The sequence below is a fragment of the Pyrgilauda ruficollis genome, unplaced genomic scaffold (genome assembly GCF_017590135.1).
Source record: "Pyrgilauda ruficollis isolate IOZ18807 unplaced genomic scaffold, ASM1759013v1 scaffold10, whole genome shotgun sequence".
In the NCBI taxonomy this organism is placed as follows: Eukaryota; Metazoa; Chordata; class Aves; order Passeriformes; family Passeridae; genus Pyrgilauda; species Pyrgilauda ruficollis.
The window spans coordinates 13,619,712-13,645,012 of record NW_024508101.1 but is presented as its reverse complement, the minus strand read 5'-3'; the positions used below and the strand labels follow the sequence as shown (position 1 = coordinate 13,645,012).

General features: G+C 38.0%; 2 protein-coding genes across 2 annotated transcripts in view; one reads left to right on the top strand and one right to left on the bottom strand.

The window, feature by feature from the left end:
• CACNA1D (calcium voltage-gated channel subunit alpha1 D) overlaps positions 1-12,221 on the top strand; it is a 171,051-nt gene extending 158,830 nt beyond the window's left edge. Inside the window, exons 44-50 of the mRNA XM_041461251.1 lie at positions 1,414-1,778; positions 2,065-2,091; positions 2,953-3,102; positions 4,054-4,217; positions 6,908-7,029; positions 7,638-7,958; positions 10,014-12,221. Of these exons, the coding sequence (XP_041317185.1) occupies positions 1,414-1,778; positions 2,065-2,091; positions 2,953-3,102; positions 4,054-4,217; positions 6,908-7,029; positions 7,638-7,958; positions 10,014-10,307 (1,443 nt within the window). The 3' untranslated portion in view covers positions 10,308-12,221. The remainder of the gene's footprint in view (positions 1-1,413; positions 1,779-2,064; positions 2,092-2,952; positions 3,103-4,053; positions 4,218-6,907; positions 7,030-7,637; positions 7,959-10,013) is intronic.
• Positions 12,222-16,772: 4,551 nt separating this feature from the next.
• CHDH (choline dehydrogenase) lies at positions 16,773-24,960 on the bottom strand. Its single transcript, XM_041464568.1, has 7 exons — positions 24,216-24,960; positions 23,648-23,799; positions 20,765-20,894; positions 19,943-20,077; positions 18,665-18,807; positions 17,774-17,876; positions 16,773-17,191 (listed from the first exon to the last, which is right to left on the bottom strand). Exons 1-7 carry the CDS (start codon positions 24,958-24,960, stop codon positions 16,773-16,775), a joined length of 1,827 nt encoding a protein of 608 aa, XP_041320502.1.
• Between the last annotated feature and the right edge of the window lie 341 nt (positions 24,961-25,301).

Here is a 25,301-nt window from a genome sequence, read left to right as displayed (position 1 = left end):
ATAGTAATACTTTTAAACCCCTCAAATCAGAAAATATAAATAAGTATATTTTATGTATAAATCTATAAAAATGGTAGTATTAGGACACTTGCATTTCCTCATAAATTTAGGAAGCAGTTCCTGCAGGGTGGTTCTCCTGCCCCTAATTCTTTCTCATTAATTCTTATTTTTTCTTAAGCAAATCCTACCATAAGGTATGAACCTTGCCATCTCAGATTTTGATAGTGGCAAGGTTGAAACTGGGTTTAACCTCTGCAGTGGTAGATAGGAAGAAGAGAATGAAATTCTATGCAAGCAAACCACAACAGACACAGAGGTGCATATTTTAAAATGAATACATGGGGTTACACAGAGATCAACTAAATAAAATGCCATTTTCAATCCCATGAGGGATATCAATAAGAATCAATCAGAAAAGAAATTAGGTTTCCTCTTTATCCTATTTAGTCCTAAATGATGAACATGTAAATTTGTTGTTATAATCAGAGACAGTCTGCAAACCATTTCTCAGCCAGCAAGAAAACGTATTTTTTCCCAAGCATTTCAGAAGAAGCAGATGTAAAATCATGCTTCTGCAGGAATTACAGCAGAAGCCCCATAGCTTGCTGCTGTCCTTCGCAAAAGGAGGATGTGGCACTGGAGACAGTGCCTCAGCTGCCATCAGTAGATGCATTTCTCTGCCAACCATCATTACCTCCTGTCTTCTCTAGATTGAGCTGCAACTCAGACTGCTGTCATCCAGGACCCACACCTGGCTAGACAGGGAGGCTCCCTAACCTGGGTCAGGTGTCCAAGAGAGCTGCATGTCATGGTCATAACTTAGCACCTCATCCTCTCTTTCACCATCCATCACACTCCCAGGGCTGATAAACAGAAACTCTTTCTTGTACCTCTGCGAGAAGAAAGAATGGAAGCACTGGAGCTGAATGTTCCCTACCTGGGATTTGCTTGCAAGCTGTTGCATGGCACTCCATCCTGTCTGAGTGACGCCTGCTGCAAACCCATGCCCTGGGAGAGCAGCACAGAACTCCACCAAGGCCTTCCCAAAAATTAAGCAAACACATCTCTTTCTGAGGAAGTTGGTGCATGTTCATTTATGGGAGTCTAGGTTTCTCCTGCGTAATAAAATGTGGAGAAAGCTGGATATGTCACTTTTATTTGTGTGGAAAAGAATAATGATCACAGCATACTGTTGATTTGACTCTGAAATACAATATTGTCATCACCACAATCACATCTCTGTCACTTCAGGAGATCCCATCTGAAGCATCATAAAATTAGAAAGAAAAATCACAGGTTACTTGAATTGCTACTTTTCTATGCATGTAGGAGAGAAAAGTAAGTTGTCACTGTCAAGAGTATGTTCTGTTAAGGTATCTGATATAATTTTTTCTTTCTCTTCCCCTAAAACAGAGGAATGGTGCCCTCTTTGGCAACCACATAAACCACATTAGCAGTGACAGACGAGATTCATTTCAGCAAATCAACACCACACACCGTCCCTTACACGTCCAGCGGCCTTCAATTCCCTCTGCAAGTGATACTGAGAAAAACATGTATCATCAGGCAGGAAACTCTGTGTACCACAACCATCACAATCACAACTCGGTAGGAAAGCACGTTCCAAACTCAACAAATGCCAATCTCAATAATGCCAACGTGTCCAAAGTCCATGGAAAACACACAAGTTTTGGGAATCGTGAGCACCGATCTGAGAACGGTTACCGTTCACACTCCAGGACTGACCACGAGAAGCGAAGAAGGCCAAGCAGTAGGAGGTAAACTTAAATACATCTTTGTTTATAAATAAATTTATGAATACGCTATAGGAAACTTAAGCTAAGTGAAATTAATATGAATCTTCATTTCTGTTGCCTACCGATGTTTGAGGTATATTTAAAATGTAGCTCTGATGATGCATAAAGCTTTTCTGTGGTTTGAAAGTAGCAGTTTTCTTTAAAGTGAGATCATTAGTTACAGCACAGACATTGTAATCTCCAAAGAATTTCTTTAAATGACTTGTTCTTAAAATATTTTTCTCATTTTTGTGGCCTACCTGGATAGAACACGCTACTATGAAACATATATTAGGTGAGTTGGTATTGTTCTGACATAACTGAAGAGGACAGTGAGTTTTTCTTCTTTATTTTTTTTCCTCTCCTTTTGTGTTTCTTTTCTAAGTTAACTGTATAACAATGCATATGCTTGGTAACTTAAGTGACAGTTTTAAAGTCTATTTATTTACTGCCTATTCTAAAAGAACAACATTTTGGTAAAGTTCAAAATTATTCAAGCCCTTTTGAAAGTCCAGGCAGGTTTCTGCAGTTTTCAACAGGCTAAAGATCACACCTGATTGTAGCCCTAGTTAAAAATTGACTTAACAAGACTGGAAAAACCACTGGCTTTGATAAATGTTAATGTGTACAGTTCCTTTTATAGGGAACCCAAAATCTTTCCTGGTTTTCTGTCTGAATATTTTCTAAGGCACTTTTTAAAATATAAGATGTATTGTTTTAACTGAAGTGCATTGGTAAATGGATGCTCAGTGGTGGTTTTAATGCCTAGATTTGCATACCCATTTCAGATTTCTTTTTGAATACCTCAGTGTATTCACTTCTTAATATTTGAGCCATTTGGCAAACTTCAGGCATTGGAGAGAGGCTGTGTTTTTCCAAATGACAATGTATATCATATAAAAATGTCTTGAATGTATTTTATTTCACTAAGCATCCTTTTATTATTTTTGTATTGTACCACAAGGAAATAAAGGAAGATGCATCATTGATGTTCTGAACTGCACTGCTGTAACACCACATCCTGAACTAGAGAGTTGTTAATGCTTGTCTTTTTCTTCTCCTCTTTGAAGAACATTAAAAGAACTATAAGAACATTATAAACAATATATAATTGATATAAATAGAATAAAAATTCCTATTTGGTGGCTGCTTCCAGGTCTGACACTGGTGATGGGCGCCGACCTACCATTCGCCGGGAAGAACACGAAGTGCAGGACTACTGCAATGATGATCATTATCTGGGAGAGCAGGAGTATTACAGTGGAGAAGAATATTATGAAGATGACAGTATGTTGTCAGGAAACAGGTGAGGATATTTATCAAATAAAAATATTTGTTAAACAAAATAGCGTGCAAAAATATTTTGCTATTTTAGGTACGTCGATGTAAAGGCTTCACTCAGCACATTCACCCTGCAAATTCTCTAATGAAATTTATACTCCACAACTGCTGAAATGGGAAATGATGAGGAGGAATGGAGAGTATTCAAAGATGGAATGTTATCCTTCTACTGACTACATTCAGTAGCATCTCAAAAATAATCTCCACTTCTGTCCATTTTTAAAAAAATTTTCAAGTCCAGCCCAGAAGTAGAGGAATTTGTTGCCATTTTATCTTAGATCCTTAAGTGGATATGCTCAAGTGCCAGACATGATTAATTCTCCTCCTTCTTCTCCTGCTATATGGGCTACATTCACCAGCTGAATTCTGACAAGATTGGCACCCTAATCTGCATCCCATGGATTTGCATGAAAGCTAAATTTTACAGAATTCTCAGGTCACTATTTTTTTTGTATGATAGTTAGCATCAGGTAGCACCCTTTCAAGATCTGATTTTAAACATGAGAATATCCAGAATGTAAGAGGCTTAAATCCATTCTGAGCTTCTGTGCTCTGCACCTTACCCAGGGTTCTCAAGACAACATGGCAGGAGTAGAAGAGAGTATTTATTTTATTTTTTAAAGCACTGTGCAACTGAGATCTTACATTTTTGCCTCTACTGGTAAGAAAAAATTCAGGGAAAATACAATATGTTTAAAAATTTAACCTGAGAATTGACCTGGTAGAGAAGTACATGCCCTCTCAAAATCCTACAGAAACTGAATTTTAAATCTGAGTTGTGCAATTGCAGAATGCAGTGTTTAATTCTCTTGCTGGAGAAAAAATAGACTTGAAAATCTTTTAGAAGGAAACTAATTTTGTAACTATTTACAAAAACTCACTGAAAGAATATTTTCTTTATTGTTTTTAAATGCAGGCATAGATATGATTACCACTGTAGATATCACTGCCATGACTCAGATTTTGAGAGACCAAAAGGTTACCATCACCCACATGGTTTTTTTGAGGAAGATGATTCACAGATCTGTTATGATACAAAAAGATCTCCTAGGAGACGGCTGCTACCTCCAACACCACCACGTAAGTACATTAAGGACAATTGGTTTGAAAATCTGAAATAATTCAAATGCATTCAGACAGATCCTACTTTAAAAAGGATTTTTTATAAAACTTGGATTTTAACCATCTTATTTCAGATTGACATTGGTACTTTATTCTGCTGTCTCAGGAACAATGCTTAAAATTCTGTGTTTCTTCTGAGGGAGATGTTTCAATTTATAGATGGAATTAGCATTGTCAACAGATTTTTTTCTGATTCTTTAATTTTCATTTCTTCTCTTCCTTATATTTAACCCTTGGTTTTTCCTTATCTCAAGAACAATATTGCTTTATATGCATTTCTACAAGATGTCATGCTTATCTTGGAATCCTGTCTTTGTATGTTCCAGGCCACACTGCAGAGATTAGCAGTGCTAATCCTCTGGTCAAACTAGGCACAGACTCAAAATTCTTGGGTTTGGTCTTTGACCTCTAAGTGCAAAAGCAAGCTCTTTTTAAGGCTTTTTCTTGTCTCAGAGATTCTCAAGTGTATTGAGATAATTTTATATCTGAGGTAGTCTCAGACTGTTTAAAGCTACAGAAAGCTGTGGTAAAAGGCAGCAGCAAAATATATTTTTATATAATAAAGGTATCATTCTCCAGCAATACTGCCAGTACTGGATCTACATTTTAGGCACTCATCTCCTTATAAGACTGGCAATGCTCTCTGCTTTTTGGCTTTCTGCCCTTAGGGGGCACAGGGGCAGAATAAGTCTTGCACCACAGAGAGTAAATTACTCAGCTGAACAACAGTGAAGGGTACAGAAAGCTGTGTCTGTCTTTCAGTAGCAGAAGGCAAATACATCAGATGAAGGAAAGGAGACCCCTATGTATCTTTGTACACTTTTCTCTGATAACAGAGGAATTTTAAGCCAAAGAAATAGATAGATGCTTTGTATATCCATTCCACAGATTGCAGGAGAAAAACTTTCATAAAAAAATTGTCCTGGGTCTGCCCATGAACGTGTTTTGAGTGGAGGGTTAAAGGTTTTCTCTAACTACAGACTTGGAGATAAAGTTTTAATGACAGTGTTTGGCAGTCATTTATTTAGAGGAAGTTATGCTTTTTATCTCATGTACAGGAAACTAGATTAAGGGACTAGATAAAATTGTTTGATATCCTAGGATAAGAAGACATAGTTCTGATCGAAGTTGCATAAGGGTAATTTAGGAAGTCCTTGACTTTCACCAATGTAATGTCATAAGAGCAATCAGTGTCAGACCTCCTGTCATAACCATTTATTTTATATTCAGGAAAAGATTTGAGAGATTTTAGCAGCTCAGTATCTGAGCAGATTTTAAAACAATCTCAAATCTCTTATTTGTAACTAGTGCATGGGCTGTTTGGCCTGGGGAGGAAGCCTTGATTGTTGCACATGAATAAAGAAAAAAGAAAAAAAAAAAAAGACATGCAGCATTGCACTAAACAGTTCCTGCTAGCATCTGAATCAGTCCAAGTGAACATAACATCCAGTGCCTTGGCTGAGTACTGCAGTCAGTAAATTGAGCTCTGTGTCAAGCTTTCTGGGTGTTTCTATACCAAACTCCTCACCACAGTATTTGAACAGCATCCAGAAGTGTACTGAGGAATGATTGAAATTTTCTTTCAGCCTCTTCTCTGCAGAGAAACATGTGCAAAGATATGCCTTGTTTTGGATGATGGGACTTTTTGGGTTGCTTATTATGCATTTTGGTATTGGGACATTTAGCGTATTAGGATCAGGAGCTGAGGCTTACATTCCTGTATTTGGATTTGCCATAGAAACAAGGGAGAGAGACAAAGTTTGCTTTAGTTGGACAGAAAGACCTCGTGGAGGTGCCTGTTTTAGTTCAGTGGCTCTTTGTTAGTATCCAGCATGAAGTGTCTGATGATAAATATGGGGTGCCATAAGTCCATGGCACTTAACTTGGTACAGCCAGGTTCTCTCCAGTGTCCCACTCCAGTGCTTGCAGCTGTGAGGGTGGATCTGGATTCCAGCTGCAGCTCAGCATCCAGGCTTTCTGAGCATTGAAGCTGGCACAGGGGAATGACACCCACGTGCTTCCCATCATTCTGTAGGCTTCCAACAAGATCAGCTGAAACATCTCCACATCAGCCAAACATCTTGATTCAGTTCAGATTTCCACTTTTTTTTTTCTACCATGAAAGTGCACATAACAGCAGAGACCGTGAATGATCGCTGTCCTAAGCAACAGAATAAACATCAGGAATTGACAGCCTGAGGGATATGGTTTTACATATTGCATATTGCTTCCAAGGAACTGGAGATTTTATATTTCCTGTGGGAAATCTGGTTTATTAGAATTGAGAACTTAAAGCCATGGGAGGAAAGAAGGAAGTCACACCAGGTTATGGCAAAACTCTGCAGTTGAGAGTCTGAGCCAGTCAGCTGCATCAGAGAAGCTTGTTTTCTGAAACAGCTGCTTCCAGTTTCACACCACAGCACCAGTTTTGTCATGTTAGGTGCTTCTGTGATTTCTGCCTTGGACTGCTTTTGCTTATGTGGTTAATCTGTCCTTTGTCTTATAACCCGCCACTTGCTTCTATTAGTGCAACTCGTTTCTTAATGGAGTTTTATTTGTATCATAGTTCACTCATCCTGGAATTCTGGAAATAATAGACTTTGAGGAAAAATACTTTGTTTTACTAATGAATTATGATTTTCCTGTAGCACATAGACGATCTTCCTTTAACTTCGAATGCCTCCGCCGACAAAGTAGCCAAGATGACATCCCACTCTCTCCTAATTTTCACCATCGCACGGCTTTGCCACTTCACTTAATGCAACAGCAGGTAAACTCAAACTCTTCCTTAACCAACAGTGAATTACATCTTTCCAGCCTCTACATTGCACTCCTGACTTTCACTGCTGTTTGAAGCAGCACTGGGGTATTCGTTGCTAGAGCCAAGGCTTCTCAAACATCGACCTTGTACAAAACACAGAATGATCTGCCTGCCCCTTGGACTCTGAGTGTTCACAAAGAGTCACCATGCCCTAAATTTTCACCAGGACTGCATTATACATCAGCTGTCTATTAATGTTTGCCTATCTCAACTCTGTTTGTGACAATTTGCAAGTACAAGTCAGACACCTTCTGAGGCTCAGTGCCCAGCTTGGAAAATGCTGACAGCTTTCTATCCTGTCCTGGACAGAAAGAATGTTTCTATACTTTGTTTTCTTTAATATATTGTATAATCAAAAATATTTTGTGATTATAAAATGGAAAAAATACCATTTTGTTGATCCAATTTACCAATTTCAGTCCTGTTCCTCTGTTATACATCAGAAAATGTTAACTTTGCTGCTGCCTGAGAAATTGGTTTGAGTTAACTGCTGAAGTGAGAGATTAGTATGACTGAGCATTTGAAATCACTAACTTCTAAAATGTTCCCTTTACCAGGTGATGGCTGTGGCAGGTCTGGACTCCAGCAAAGCTCATAAACACTCACCGAGCCGTTCAACGCGTTCCTGGGCCACCCCACCCGCCACGCCTCCCTACAGGGAGCGTTCCCCCTATTACACCCCTCTGATCCAGGTGGACAGGGCTGACTCCACAGAGCACATGAACGGCAGCCTGCCTTCCCTGCACAGGAGCTCCTGGTACACGGATGACCCTGACATTTCCTACAGGACGTTCACACCAGCCAGCCTGACCGTCCCCAACGACCTGCGGCACAAACACAGCGACAAGCAGCGCAGCGCAGACAGCCTGGTGGAGGCGGTGAGTGCCAGGAGCCAAGAGTGCCCCTCTGCGCGGGTTTGGGGCTAACTCTTCAGAGCACAGAATTAAGTCTGATGCCTCAGGTTTTAGCTTTTGTATTTTTTAGATTCTGTGCTGCTTTAGTGTGTACTTCTGAGCTTCATATTAGGAGATAGTCAGCTCTCTTCACAGAGTAGAGAGACAAAACAATTCCTTCTCTAGCTGGGGACCAAGGACAACCAGCCCATATCTCAAGCCCAAGAGCATAAACAACGTGGACTGAAGAGAGAAAAACAAGAAGGATGGGACTTCATAAGCTAAATCTATAATTGGATAATTAACTCCAATATGCTAATGGACCAAAACTTATAAAAGGGAGAGACCTTACGACTGGTCGTCCATTTTGTGACCATTTTTGGTTCATCTTGGTGTGTAGCCCTGGCTGGGCTCTGGTGTTGCCCAAGGTGGATTCATTGCAGCCTTCTAATAAATACCTACTTTATTCTTTAGCTCTGTCTAGTCTCTGTTCGAGGTCAGCCTTCACAAGGCATCAAGTTTACATCACCTCTCTGAAAATGGATTTTTAGTTTTATAGCCACAAACTGATTTTAGGTAAAGAGGGGAATTCATTCATAACTGTTGTGTAGTAAAGGATTTCTACTGAATCCAGATCCTCACATTAGTAAGAGATTAATCAGAGAACTAAAGATACTTTACAATTTTGAAATGTAAGTTTTTTAGATGGGCATCAGTTCTGAACTATCCTTCCACAATGGCAATAAGGAAGAGAGGATGTATATGCCTGTTCTCTCTTTTGTTTCTATAGAAATAAACCCCCATTTTTGCAGTAATCTGAATAAAAGAACAAAAACTCCATAAATCAATGTATTAAATGCAGAGAGGAGAATAACAACTGCAAGGAATGATTTGTAGGTGTACTAAAGAATGCTAAGAATTCCGTTTTATATTAAAAAGATTTGAAGATACTGTGTACAGCATTTCTTAATCATAGTTAATGTTGTAGCTTCCATCCATCACTTCCTTTCCATTGCTATGAGCACATTTTGTTATGTTTTTGCAAATGGAAATTCAACATATTTTTTCCATGTTCTCTAAAGTACCGAGAACATATAAAATTCTGCATTTCAGACAATTGTCCTAACTGCACCATCTGAGATGTATCAACCATTGTGTTTAGTGTATCAGCCTGATGATTGATGTTCAGCAAAGACTACTGCCAGATCTGTAAGGAGAAGTGCCAGATGTACAGCAGCACTTACATTATCGCACATCGCGGTGTTCTTTGGAGGCTTTTCATTGTTGATTTCATTGTTATTTACCTGTACAGTCTGGCTGTGGGTTGCTCCAGTGATTCAGCATGGGGTTTCTAGTGCTTTCATCAATGAGCAATGCTATGATCTGTTCTGCAATTTCACTGATATTCTCACTCTCTCCCCTCCCTCTGCCAGGTACTTATATCTGAAGGCCTAGGAAGGTACGCAAAGGACCCTAAATTTGTTTCGGCTACAAAACACGAGATTGCTGATGCATGTGACATGACTATTGACGAGATGGAGAGTGCAGCAAGTAACCTTCTCAATGGGAATATCAGCAATGGGACCAATGGGGATATGTTTCCAATTTTAAGCAGACAAGATTATACAACACATTTTGTTATGCTTTTGCAAATGGAAATTCAACATATTTTTTCCATGTTCTCTAAAGTACCGAGAACATATAAAATTCTGCATTTCAGACAATTGTCCTAACTGCACCATCTGAGATGTATCAACCATTGTGTTTAGTGTATCAGCCTGATGATTGATGTTCAGCAAAGACTACTGCCAGATCTGTAAGGAGAAGTGCCAGATGTACAGCAGCACTTACATTATCGCACATCGCGGTGTTCTTTGGAGGCTTTTCATTGTTGATTTCATTGTTATTTACCTGTACAGTCTGGCTGTGGGTTGCTCCAGTGATTCAGCATGGGGTTTCTAGTGCTTTCATCAATGAGCAATGCTATGATCTGTTCTGCAATTTCACTGATATTCTCACTCTCTCCCCTCCCTCTGCCAGGTACTTATATCTGAAGGCCTAGGAAGGTACGCAAAGGACCCTAAATTTGTTTCGGCTACAAAACACGAGATTGCTGATGCATGTGACATGACTATTGACGAGATGGAGAGTGCAGCAAGTAACCTTCTCAATGGGAATATCAGCAATGGGACCAATGGGGATATGTTTCCAATTTTAAGCAGACAAGATTACGAACTCCAAGATTTTGGTCCTGGCTACAGCGACGAAGAGCCAGAAACGGGACGATACGAAGAAGACTTAGCTGATGAAATGATATGCATTACAAGCTTATAGTATTTAGCAAGGAAAATGTTCTAATAACAGAAAAAGTGCCTCATAGTTTCAAGATGCTAGGCACTAGCTGGAGTGAATAACCAATCCAAGTTTTGTACGAGTGATGTTGCACCTCAAGGAAGCCATAACTAATAAATTTATTATCTCCAGGTTGCCGAAATGTGAACAGAGCTGCAGTAGGTCAAGTCTCCTCCCACGGAATCTTCAGTTCCTCTGTAGGAATGAGGTTCTTTTGAAACCAAGCAGATTGTGACAATCAGTTTTTTGAGGGCTAGAGCAGGATTCTGAGGTGTGATATCTTGCCTGTCTTTCAACCTTGTGCTGCTGTCCTTCCTAGTAGAGCAGGATTTTGTCAGTGACAATGTCTCTATAGGTCTGGCACAGGATTGTGTGGGAAACAGCAACATGAGATGAGTGATGACAACCAATAATGTCATTACCTCAGTGCTCAAAGCATATCAGCTACCCATTGCATATCCATTCTACCATTGTTTTCAAACTTGCCTCCTGATTTCTTTTCTTAATGCTCTTCTAAAATACAATTTATCATGCTCTACATGTTAGAGATCGTTGGAAAAAGAAGTTATATAAAGAAAAATCCGTCATATGTAACATCAGTTTACATAGGAAAATATCATTCAGATGGTCTGTTTTATGACTATCATGTTAAGGGCAAAATATACTGGAATAATTGCATTCTTACTAATGCACTTGCAACCAGGTTATAGTAGAATTAGATAAGATAGTTTGCTAAAAATTATATAGTAGAAAATATTGTAAATTAATTGTAATATACAATGATTTGTATTTGTAAAGAGATGTTCTATATTTTGTAATTATTGTACCGTAATTGAACTGCAGCAATATTTATGGACCCTAATTATTGTAACTCTCCACAGAATTCTAGATAGAAGTATTTTTACTTGGAATATATAGATCTATAGCATAAATATTTAAATAGAGCCACCTCTCAGTGTAAATCTCTTTTTGGGATGAAGTGTCAAGTATGAACTTGGCAATAGATCAGATTTTTTAAAAATAATTAAGTCAAAAGAATCTCTCTGTGAAAGGGATGCACCACTGACTACTCAGTCTTATACTTGGAAAGGTTAAAAATTTAAAGTAATTCCCCCCCCCCCCTTTTTTTTTGACTGAAAAGTAAGCTCTAATTTTATTTTTGTAATAACCCCATGCAAAAAACCCAAAAACCTTGGCAAGTTTATGCCAGGGTGTTCCTGGTCATGAGACAATTAGTTTTCACAAAGTGTAATTTCCACATACCCTAAATTGACACAGAAAATATCTGAGGCAGAAAATACTTCACAGGTAAATAAAAATGCTTTACTTCAGTACTACTTTCTCTGCTTGGAAAGAGAAGAAATGTGATAGTATGATTCTACAAAGAACCAAAAACCTTGATATAAAAATTATATTATTTTATTGCCTCTACCTTTCTGTTGTTCTCTGTATACTATTTCAAAGATTTATTTTTATGCAATCAAGAGAGGGCTTCGATATTGTTCACAATGCAGTAAAACCCTGAAATGTCTTTGAGGCTGAAATGACCTTGGAGGATAATTAAAACACCCTGAAGCTACTGTCTATTTTGTTAGCACTGGATAACAATGACTTGTTCTAACAAGTTATCTTATCAGGTTTTACCTGTAGTTCCTATGCTAGATAGCAATCCAGTTCACATTTTTACAAATGTGATGTTTAAAACATGTCAATAAACATTTTGTACATAATGACAGTTTCCTATGAATAGCTTACAGACTTCCTCTGAAATCGTTCTTATTTCAAATGCCAGGATAAGAACTTAAAGGTTTGTAAATTATTTCTTGACCTACATCATTTTGTATTAAAAAAAATGCAAAATGTTCTTCAAAATAAAACTGTGTAATAATTTTATTATACCTGGGAGTCCTTTTACTAATATTTTTCCCCAAGAAGTTCCAAAGGTTAAATTCAATTTGCAATGTTATAAGAAGGGGAGGGAATGTGTGGAATACGTATCAGTCTGCAGTGTCACATCATGCAAGTGCTTTATGAATGGTTGCTATTAACCACAAAAAAATAAAACAATCAGAGTATTCATGTGGAAAAGGGATTACTACTTCTCCAGAGACAGACCTATGGAAATGATTAGGGAAATTTGAATAAAATACCCTCAAACATCTAAATAAATTTTCCATGCTGTCTTGGGAAGCTCTTGGGGAGGTTACCCAGCAGTACTCCCTTTGTTACACTTTCCCAGCTCACAGAAACAAAATCTGGGAGTCCAAAATGGAGCAATCCCTGTGAAGTAACAATGAGTAGATTGCAAAGTTCTACCTACTGTGGTAAAGCCACTTCTGATAACCACCTTCAAGGCAACAGACGTGAAACTTAAAAAAAAAAAAAAAAAAAAAAAAAAGGAAAACAGTATCAGAATTGTATTTTGTCCAGCATGGACATTTGATAGCACGTCAGGATCAGCAGATTGAGCAGAGTGACAGGATTTTTAATTAGTGATTTCTCCAAAGAGACAGAAAACAATATGCTGACCTCACTGTGCTTTCCTGCACTTTGTCCTCAGCCTTTAGTGGTGTGATGAGACACTCTTTAATGAAGATATGAAATTTTATGAGAGAACTGCTTGCAAAAATAAACAATGAAGGAAATTTAGTTGCAGACCATATTCTATACAGTTTTTGGCTTAGGGGAGAACATTTGTATGAGATTCAAAGAATACTTCTTTGGTTTTAATACAGAAATATTGGTAACAAGTAATCAATATATGCATAATTATGTGGTAATTGGCACCCTTAGAATGCTACCAATCATAGTAATTAGTACAAAAAATCTAGAAGTTCTCTCAACAATTAAATCATCTTTTATGAGACTCCAAATTTGTTTATATATGTATTTAATGAGAGAAAATACTAGTAAAGAATTAAGCACTGGTAAGTATTCTATAGTGAAGTAAATTCACTGAAAAATGATTCTATAACATATATTCATATTTGAACAGTGTCCTTTTTTGGAGTTTGGCTCACAGAAGAATTGAGACTAAAAATTCTAATAATGTAATAAGATATGCTTGTGTCCTCCATCTTCATTTTAACTATAATATAAAAAAAATTAATTACTTTTATTATTATTTGACTATATATGATATATATATTATATAATTAGTATATTTATGCTTTTATTATTCATCAAAATCCATTTTTATGCTTATTTATAGAGAATGCATATTCCAAGCCCACTTTTCCAGTGTTCCTACAATTGCCTAATTTGGTTGCAGAGTAATTGACAGCAGGCACTTGACAAGGATTTTAAGGTTGTGGTGTACAAAAATCTTACATTAATTGAATACAATGCAATTTTACAAAAACTGTTGTATTGTGCTGCTTTTAAAAGCACTTCTCATATTGAAATAACTTGAACTGAAATGTGTGTAAAAAAGAAATGGTTTTGGTCACTTTTCTTTCTTAATCTCATTGTTCCCAGCCAGAGACCTCCAACTGCCTGGAGCATCTGCAGCAAGCCATTTCCAAGGAGATGGAAATCTGGTGTTCTCTCTTGCAGTACCATTGCTGGTCCAAGCCATGCTGGCAGGTCTAGTAATTCTTGAATTAAACAGCTTTTACAGTTCACTGGTTTTGAACACATAATATATTATCTGCATATTTATAGAATTTATATCTGGGTAGAATTGGGAATACTCACACTGTATTATTTTGTTAAATAGGTAAAACTGTGGAATTACAACCTGTGTTCTGCAGTCCAGTAAGGTGTAAAAGATGGTTAATTGTAGCTGTGAGACTGCCAGTGCTCCACAGGATAGGTTAGAATAACCTAGACCTGTTCTAAGGACCCTTTAGCAGACTTGACTCTGCTGGAAGTCAGAACAATTTTTAATGGGAATTCAATATCAGCAACCAGGCACAACACAGGACAAATTAGTGGTAAATTGATGCTACTTAAAGATTTCCCCAGGGCAACAAACCCTTCAGCATGCATCACAGGAACCTCATGAGGGAGCCTCAGTGTTCTACAGCAGTGAGGCTGGAATTAGTAAAGCAGCTCACAGCAATGAAGATGTCCAAGTGTTTAGAAGAGGAGGAATCTGCAAGATGACTGTGGATGGTTAGAACTGCAAGAAAATATGATGTTTCAAAAGAAATGCCTGATTATCTGATTTCTCGGTGCAGCAATGTCTCCTAAGCATGACACATGGACACCTAACCTTGCTATTTACTCCTCTTTTTGGAGCCTGGCATAACAGCAGAGAGGTCTGTGCATGTTCAGTGGTGAGTTATGTAAGCCAGTGGCTAGTTAATCCTCTGCAGCTGCATAATAACAATTCCCACCTTGCATGCCTGGAGTGGAAAGCCACACTGTAAACCTGCAAATGCGGGAACTTCAGTGTCTCATCTTGCCAAACTGCCTCCCTTCTCAACTGCACAGGACTGTGGTAAGTCTCACCAGTATATATAACTTAAAATTTGTATTTTAAAACTTAATATTGTATTCCAAACGACACTAGAACTTACTGAATACCCTTAAAGAAAAATCTCACAAGCGCAAGTGCTGAGAAAGAATTATTTGCCATTAGGAGGTACACAATACACAGTCCATGCTTTTCTCAAACAGTTGCACCAGAGGAATTGTCTCCTTAACTCAGCTAATCAATCACCAATGACGCGAAATATTCTTGTTCTTCCCCTCATTTCAAAGGACTGCATCACATACATAGAAAGGGTTTACCTGTCTCCCTTTGGAGCAGAGTTCACTGCTGTTATCTTCCATCTTCCGTGGTTTTGTTTGTGTTTATGCAGATGCTCTAAGGAATGAAGTCCTTTCCTACAGCAGAGCTTCCAGTCAGTGCCTTACAGAGAGCAGCACCAGGTACAAATATCTGCCTTAAACATCTGCAGTTGTCCCTCCGGCCAACATCTGAGTCAGCAAGGTTTTCTACAGCCTGTCAAAACTGTGTAAAATTCCAATTTTTTGCTGAAAATATGTTTATTCTCTTTGCCACAAGTCTTGATCAATCTTAGGCTCCAGAAGATTTTACTTTATGATTTGACATCTGCTTAGTCAGAAGTTACTTTTGAATATTTAATAAATACAAAATAATCAATGGAATAAATTTCCTTCAGTGAGTTCAGCTTGTTTAGTTCTTTTTTAATCAGTACCTGAAAGTTAGTTTGACACCAAAAACAGCCATGAAAGCTCAAGTCTCTTAACTTACACATCTGAAAATTAAAAAAGCATAGATTTAAGTCCTAACTAGAATATAGCATTGGTTCACTGAATATGATATTTGCCTTCTAATTTAAAAAGACCTCTTCCCATATCATCAATATCTGACCTTATACCGTTATTTTGAGTAACATTTCATTTTAAATATAGTTTGGTTGTAATTTTTCTAAATAAAATTTGAGCGATAGCAAGGCAGCATTCAGAATATTTACTGATAAATAGCTTCTGCAAACAATCACCTGAGCAAAGACCAATCACTTTAAGGATGTTATACAAAGTGCAGATCTCTTCCTGCTAGAGTGGTAAAACTACATCAGCTTAAATTGTGAGCAGAATTCTACTAAGCATTTTGTGAAAAAAAACCCAACAAAGCAAAACAAAGAGAAATATCAATTTTCCAGTAGATTTTTATAAATTTCAACTCCAGTTCTGCATTTTTAGAAAAATAAGTTCTGATAAATACACTGTATGTCTTTTTCCTGAATGTTCTACAGTTAGAGGTTGCTGAGCTTAGTGAAATCTAACTTTGAGTGGGATTTGTAAACTGTGCATTCCTTTCATAAAAGAAATGTTTGTCATGTTTGACAAACTCTGAGCACATGCATGTTCCTCCCTTTCCTATGAATTCTGATACAAACTAATTCAGCTCTTGAATTTGAAATTGCATAAGTGCTTACATTTGTTTGACCATTCTCTGCAGGATCTGGTGATTACTGACTAGCTGTTTTCCTGGGTAACATTCTAATAGCAGTTAAAATTCTTCAAATAACATAATCATTTCAAAATAGCCCACATTAATCTCTTCCATTCCTCGTGCAGTCACATGGTATTTCTGGCTGATGTGTACAACCATCTTGTCATTTAGAAACAGCTTCTCTTCAACAGAAAATTTTAATTTACCACAGAAGGTCATATTTAACTAAATTTGTGATTCTTGGAGTGTTCTGCACAGGGCCAGGAGTTGGACTTAATGATCCTGATTGGTCCCATGAAATTCAGCATATTCTATGATTCTAAAAACTGAACTGAAACCAGCTGATTAAAAAAACCCAGTAGGTAGTCTAATACAAAAAAATTATTCAAATACATAGTTACTTTAATAGGATATGTTGTTTTTCATGATATTTATCACGTTGGCACATTCAGTATGAGATACCAACATGAGGATGAAAGCCTAAATAGCAAATGATATGAAAGGATAAGCATACTTATTTATCTCTGTGTTTCCAAGGTCTTGGGCTTATATACAGGAACATTTTTCTCCTGAAGTGATGGGAGGCCCTTAATTATATCTGCAGCTTTCTCTGCTATCATGATAGTTGGGGCATTCAAGTTTCCAGTGACAACACTGGGCATTATTGAAGCATCAACTACTCTCAAGTTTTCAACCCCAATTACTTTTGTCTGGGGATCCACTACAGCGGTGCTGTCTGAAGGCTGACCCATTTTACAGGTGCAGGAGGGGTGATAAGCAGTATCAGCCTTCTGCCTTATGAAAGCATCTATTTCTTCGTCAGACTGAACATGGTTTCCTGGTTGAATTTCAGGCCCACGAAATTTTTCAAAAGCTTTCTGAGCAAAGATCTCTCTGGTCAACTTGACACACTGGCGGAATTCCCAAACATCTCTTTCTGTATAGAGAGAAAATAAGAAAATTGTAAGTACACATTTAATTTACCAGTATATACAGAATACAAAACAGAAAAAAAGCAGAATTGTGGAAAAAAAGCTGAAAGGAAAGTCTCTCACTTCTTGCTGAAAGCCATGATAAAGCAGAATATTTTTTAAAGTCACAGATATTTACATCCAGTGTGAACAAAACTCTTGCTTATATTGCACAAGCCCAAAAGGAAAGATGTGAACTGTGAGGAATTACACTTTATCTTTCTGTGCCCACTGTCTAGGAAAAGAAAAATAGTCTCAGCACAAAGAAGCAAAAGAAATTATTCCTTCACAAGGAGAGGTGGTGACAAAACAAACAGCAAGACACAGCAGATACTGAGAATTCTGACTTCATCCCCAACAGGAAATTCTTTCTAGTTTACACAGTGGTTTGCACAATCACCTCTTTTCATACTAGTTGACTTTTATAAATGAGAAATAATTAACAATGTACCAACTAGCACTTCTGAATGGGTGTTGAGTAGGTACAAAAATCAGGTACTGAAACAGGCAGTAAATAAGCTGACAGAGCAAGGAGAGGCTGCAATTACCTGTTGACAGGTAGTTGGGCTCAATGATGGGGTGGTCCTTTGGGTCTGAACTCTTCAGCTTCAGCCAGCCCACACTTGTGCTCCTCATGGGTCCCACATGGACCTGCAAGACCCGACACAATCCCACCAGGTCTACTTCCAAATTCAGCATGGCTGGTGTTTTTTTGTTTTTTTTTTTTTGCAATTTAGACGGACTTTACAAATTCAGCAAATATAAACATTAACCAGAGATACTGGAAAATACCATTGAACGTTTTTCCATTTTATATAATTTATTTTGTAAATATGTAATTCCATTGCAGGGAGCAAATATGCCTGTCACATGAACTCACATGCTCTTTTCATTTAAAATACAACCATTCCAACTTAGTACTATCAGAGCACTCTAATACAATCAACAACTGGACCAGATTATTATGTCTCTGAAGAAAACAGACTAGCAAGGAAAAGCATGTACATTCAGTGACAGTTCTCCAGAATTAGTACTCAGTTTTGGATCAAGATGATAGTCTAAAAAAGGGCTTGGATGTGTGCCAGTGAGTAAATGAGTGTTTCCATATATTTTCACTTAAACTTTTGTCTAAACTGCAGTGGAACACTTTTGTTCCACTGCAAAATTATGTCCTAACCCACAGCACCAGGGCACTTCAGTAGAGTGAATACTTAATTCAGTCCTTCTTTCCCAGAGATAAAAACTAACATAAGTTTGGTGGCAATATCAAATAATAAGGCTGCGTTTTTTCCCCAATGAAGGAGGTTAAGCAGTCTACTTCATATTATACTGAACACAGTATTTTTCATTATATAGCCAAACTACCAACATTTATAATGGAGCATAAACCTCCTTGCTAATGGCTACAAAGTCTTACCAGAACATTCTCTTCTACTCACCTGGTAAGCTTCCATTGTGGAAGCAACCCGCCCGTGGTCAATCACCTGGGAGGGAAGAAAGTGGAACTGAATGTCGGGGTAAGGAACTCCCGGTTCACTCCGGATGAAACCACCAGATTCCAGGTGGGCAGTGGCTCCCTCACCTAGGGAGTGAAAAGGAGGGAGAAGATGCCATTAAAATACCTCCACAGAGCAACAAGTCCACTTGTTTTTAAGCTGTAGATGCACTACCATGAATAATTGATTTGTACAGCATCAGTCGCAAGGAATGCAAATCCATTATGGACAGCTTGTAGTTTAGGCACAGTGCACCACTTTCATCTGCTTTTTAATTCCTAGATAAATGCAAATATGCATAACTTTGGAAATCCCCCTGATCTGAGAATGGGATGTTACAGTTATCACTGTCAAGGCTCTGACTCCAGAAGCAGATTTGGATCCTAACAGGTGTGAAGGGAACTGGCTGCACATCCTGACATTCCTGCACTGCTCTCTCTGTGACGTGCACTCCAGTTATCCCATCAGTCACATGGAACAGGCAGAGCCATCCACAGTGCCTGCCTTGTAGGGAAAGATGAAAGCCCTGCAATGTGCCTTATGTTATTTTCATTTCTGTTTAAAACTGTAAGTTGGCCCTCAATATTTACTTGCATGGTAAAAAGCCACATATACCCAGAATAAGTTGCCAAATAATAACATAATTCAGCAAGTGATGTAGAGCTCAACTTTGGTCAAGCTATTTGACTGCCATCAAGGATTATATTTACAGATTCTTTTTAAGGTACAACTTATGACTGAGGTATTGTAAAATTCATGTGTCATTCTAAGGAAAGTCAATTCACATTTACTTGCAGGACAAAAGGATTCTGATCAGAGCAACAAACAAATTCTTTTGAGACAGTTATACAGAAGTGAGTTCAACAATATGTTTTTATTGATATCACATTGATTTAAAATAGAATATTTTCTCCATCTTTTTTTGCAATAGCTTTTCTTAGCAGCACTGATTTTTAAATGTAGAATTTTTCTTTGCATGTGATATAGGAATGTTAAAAGTGGTGTATAATAACCTCCTTCATTACCTAAGATATAAAAACTTTAAAATATTCTGGTATGGAAGAAAAGAAATAGTTCAAATCCATTTGCAAATTCCATTTATTTCTCAGAGCATAAAAAGGATTATATATTAAGGCTCCCAGCCTATAAAACTCAAGGATAAAAGGCTGTCATAATTCTAAATCAGTCAGTGGTAGAATGATTGCATGCTTTGCTTCATACCTGTAAATTTCCAAAGCCACTCGAGACCAATCCTCACCATGTTCAGTGGCTTTTGTGCACTATACAGAGTAATAGGTTTGGTGCACTTCTGCTGGACGTACACTTCTAAGTGATCTTGCAGGTTCTGGCCTACTCCTGCAGGGGGTAGAAAGGTGGGAATGAGAAGAAAGTGAGAGGAAAAAGAAAAAAAAGGCTATTTCATACAGAAAGATTACCCACCACACTTCAAGCAGAGAACATCTTAAGTGGGAATTAAACCAAGCTCTTACAAGGGCAGTGGTGACACAGACCAAGGCCATGAGTCACATCAGCCTTTTGCTCGTGTCAGAATAAGGTGTTACATAAACATAGCATAACTAGAATGAAAATAGAAAGTTAAATGGCAGATATATCAGTTGTTCTAAAATTTCCACTGCTTCTAAATACTGTGCTAACTTTAGCTTTGAGGAAAAGTTCATGTTATTTCTTCTATATTTGAATATTTATGACAGTGGGAGTTTACACCATGTGTAGTGGATCAAAACTAATAATGACAAGTGTGCTACTTAATTATAAAAATATGCCTTCAGAAAGGCATTTTTCACTGTCAAATGGGGTGAAGAAAGAGTAGGAGTTTGTTGCTTAGTTGTAAAATCAATGCATGTTTCCACTGATTTGTATAAAATCAATACATCTTTCCACTCGTTTGTAACAAATATGTTTTCAACGTGTGTTTCAGTCTACACAACCTGACATAAAGAAAACTATTTTGTGATTAATTTAATTTAGTGGTCATTCAATTGAATCCACAGGAAAATGAAAGAAGAAAGAAAAAAAAATTACCAGGAAGATGGCAAACAACAGGGATCCCCAGTTTTTTCAGATCATCTGCATTTCCAATTCCAGACAACATAAGCAGCTGGGGAGAATTTATGGCACCTGCACTTAAAATAACTTCCTTATTGGCAAAAACCTAAAAGGAAATGAGCACAAAAGCCCTAAGATTATAAAGCCTGAGCTGAATGTGAGCAACATCAGGGGCTGCTGCTTGGATATGCTGTTCTGATCCAGATTAGACAGCCTTCCCTCACATTTTCCTCATTTAAATGTATTCCTGTCTTGTCAGAATTTTCCACAGAGAGAAGCAATCAAGCTTTTGCTTTGATCATTCCTGTATTTATTCCCATCTTTACAATCCATTCAAAATGTATGGCACAGAAACATTCAGCTCCTGTCCTGCTTGCCAGGGGAAGAGTACCTGTGGCACTCAGATCAGGCAGCTAAGCTTCTCTGCCATTTTCAGTAACCCTTTATAAATTAAAACTGAAACTCCTAAGGAAGATTTGGAATTCACAGACATGGTAGCTCAAAAGTTATCAGGAGCTTATTTTTTTTTAATTCAACCAAGGCTAAGGTTTGATTTCTTAGCTCGTGGTAGTCCTCAAAAGCCCCCCCCACCCCCACCATTCACTAAAGCACTACTGATAAAATAGTAGCAGCTATAGATTGAATTTTGTTTTTCTGACAGTCTTTTCATCAAATGGTTTGGTCTGAGCCCTGAGCTGGCCATGACACAGGCTGCTAAATTATTCCTTTTCCTTTGACTTGGAGTTTTAACAGATTAGCAAGGAATGCCTGCTAACTTGGAATCCTGTCCTTTTGAATGACACCTCAGCTATACAGAGAGATGGCAAAATGTTGCTACAGTAACATCCAAGTGTAATAATAATAAAAAGCATTTCCACACTGTTTATCCAATATGGTCAACAGATGGCCAGTGCTGTAACCTTTTATTTGTTACTGCTTTGCTCTGGCAATCATTAGTATGTTAAGACTAATAAACACTGTATCAGAGTATGTTGAATCAATACTTAGAGCTTTTTGCATGTTAGACAAATTTATTTAGCTTATTTACATTTTCTATGGTACACACAGAACTTGTACCAGTTTGTTCAGAGCAACACTCAAATGATGCTTGCTCAGTCTAAAACCCCTGCAAGTCAGCACTGCAGTTATTCCTAGCCCACACAAAGTTTCCATAATGTCACAGTTAACATGCTAAGAGGAAAAAGTGACTTTGATACACTTTGGTTTGAGTTAGTCTATAATACATTAAAACATTTTCATCGTCTATATGACATATTAAGTATAAATACACTTTTCTGCTTAATTCTGGACTTAAAAACTCCAGGAATGTTCAGTCTACCTTTCCTAGTTTTACTGGAGACCTGGGAGATCTCTAGGACTTCAGTGTTAGACAAATAACAACTCATTGGCTGGTGAATACATTCTGAATAACTTTTGAATCAGGTTTGATGATCTTTTCATTTTGCTGATGACTGATGTAAAACAGATTATATCTAAAATAGACTGTAAAAACAAAAACACTTTAATGTAGTCAATTGCTTCATCTTGATGGTCATAATGCAATAAAATTATTAGTTCTTTCATCCTGACAGGTATAACATTTTCCAGAAAGTAAAAACAGACACTAATCCTGCAGTTTTGATGTTGGGGGAGGGAGGGGAGAGGGAATGAAGGAAGGGAAATACTTTGGAGGTGTATTTTTTACAATACATGATATAAACATATATTTTTCAGTATGTAGAATTCATGCTTATATTAGTATGTATGAAAATTCACAGCAACCAAAGAATTTTGCAATTAAATGATCCAGTATTCAGAAAGTCTTTGATCATGTGTAACTGGGTTTTCAAGACTTTCTTCAACAAAACTGATCTTGATGACGTCACAAGAACAGTAATTAGAGGTACTGTTTTCACAGAAATCTAATAGCTTATAAATTCAGTTAAAGGTTCTGCAACTTTTGTTTCATATTGGTAAAATGATTATCATTTGCAATCCACCTAGAAAGCAGCAGATTTGATCTGTGCTTTAGAAAATCAAAGAACAGATTATTTATACTGCATTTTAACTTCTGGCAGGTGCTCAGTCACAGAACTCATCTGCTGAGTTTTACAAGGGTTACTGAACTCAAACCACCAAGATCTGTACTCAGCTCTCTCTAGGATATTATTATTGCACTCTTTAATTGTTTTATAGTCCTTTGTGACCAAATATCTTAGGTTATTAGCACACAAACCCCTTTCAGGCAATATCCTGGTTATGGACTAATCCATAATCAGCTGTTAAGGGAAGTGAGGATGGTTTGGGTCTTACAGAAGTCAATGGATTGAAAGTCAATTGATAATATGAACAAATTATCCAGAGTTTTGTAATGACAATTCCTTCCTTTCACACAATCACATTTTCACTGGGTTTGGACTGAAACTGAGAAATATTCATTCCACAGCCAACCATAAGGCAAGATTTATCCCTTGAGCCATTCACATTTCAGTATCTGGCTTTTACAGATTTTCCTCTGCCAGAATTGTTTTTCAGAAACATCCCCATTGCAGCACTCTGGTCAATGTGCTGGGACAGGGCACGGTTGCACCACAGGCTCCAGTCTTGCACAACACTCTGTGGAACACCAAGTTATGGCCTGTCCCCTCAGCACTGGGAGATGGAAATGTGATGATGAAGTTAATCTCTAAATCAATACAACTGGAATATCACCTACTGTAAAATAACCAACAAGGAGTCATATATTGTATATAACCTAACCTCTAAAAAAAAGAGAACATTTTTAATAGACATTTTTTAAAAAATCTATAATTTAGCTTTGATTCATACCTTTCATACTGGAAATGGAAAATCTCTTACCTTTTTCCTCTGCCCATTTTTCACATACTCAATACCAATGCATTTTGTTCCTTGGAACAAGATTTGTGTTACAAATGTCTTCTCTGCAACTGAGAAATTTGGGCGTGATATGGCTGGGCGAAGATAAGCACTAGCTGTGCTCCATCTTTGACCTACAATGTATATTTATATTAAACATCAAAACAGTCATGCTCAGTATGCTTCAGATTTTGGCCAATAACCACCAGGATGCCTACAGAGAGAAAGTCTTCATAGAGTTTATAGAGTTCAAAGCAAATGTGATTTGATATAACAATTAAAGATATTATTTTAACATAACAAATTTCACAATGACATAATTTAACTGTGGATCAGGACTTTTCTACCAGTGCAACTTGCAATGAAGTATACAGAACTTCACCGTACAGAGAGCAAGCTGCTGAGAAATGCATAGGGTGTAAATGCAGAGTGCCATAGCTGGGTAGTAACCTAAACACTCAAATGGCATTCAGTGCAGATTGCATGTCCATATTTCAACATTACTTCTGGTCAGAAATAGAAATTACTCGAGGACCCCTTTCTGGTTTACCTTGGTGTACAGTCATGTCCATCCAGCCAAAGCCTTCCTGCTGGTAGCCGTTCATGTCATCTGTGAAGGGATACCCGGCTTGCTGGGCAGCCTCCAGGAACGCCTGATGGAGAGGATGGTTCGTCTTCCCTCTTGACACGTGCAGGGGGCCGTTCCCACCTCTGTACTGATCCGGCCCCAGTTCGTGTGTCTGTGCCTTCTTAAAATAGGGCAGGCAGTGCTCATAGTCCCAGCCCAGAGCCCCCTCCCTGCTCCAGCGGTTGTAGTCCTCGGCGTGCCCGCGGATGTAGACCATGGCATTGAGAGAGGAGGAGCCGCCCCACACCCTGCCGCGGGGCCAGTACATCACCCGGCCCTCCATGTGCCTCTGCGGAGCGGTGTGGTAGCACCAGTTGTACTTCTCATCGCACAGGTTGTAGGTTAAGGCAGCAGGCATGTGGATCTTCCACATCAGCCTTTTGCTGCCCAGCAGGGTGTCCTTGGGGCCCGCTTCCAAAAGCAGCACAGTGCTCTGCGGGTCTTCTGTCAGCCTGTTGGCCAGCACACAGCCTGCTGAGCCAGCTCCCACAATGATGTAATTATAAGAGTTTGCCTTTTCTGAGCTCAGCTGGGATGAGGCACGGGAAATTTTGAATTGTTCGTTGATGCCGAACGCGTTCTTTAACGCGTGTGCTTTAAACAGGCTTCCTGCCACTTTGCACATCACAGGACTGTGACATTTAAATCCTTTCGTTAAATATGACATCTTTACTGATAGTCACTCTTGCAGAATTTCTGACAAAAATCCAGTGTTTTACCCTAGGAAAAACCCCAAAAATACTAATTAAAATGTAAGCATTACTATCTCTAAAATGTCAGTCATTTTCAGGTGACAGTGGTATACTTTACCCATTTGGACTACCCAAAAACTTAACAACAATGGCAATAAACAGGTAAACATTATTATTATTTATTCATTCATTATTATTCATTTATTAATTATTATTATTTAGTCTTATTCTTCTTTTAGTGCAGTCTATGCAGCAGTCAAATATACTATCCTATATTATATGGAGTCTGATTTTGATTTGCTTCTGGTTCCTGATA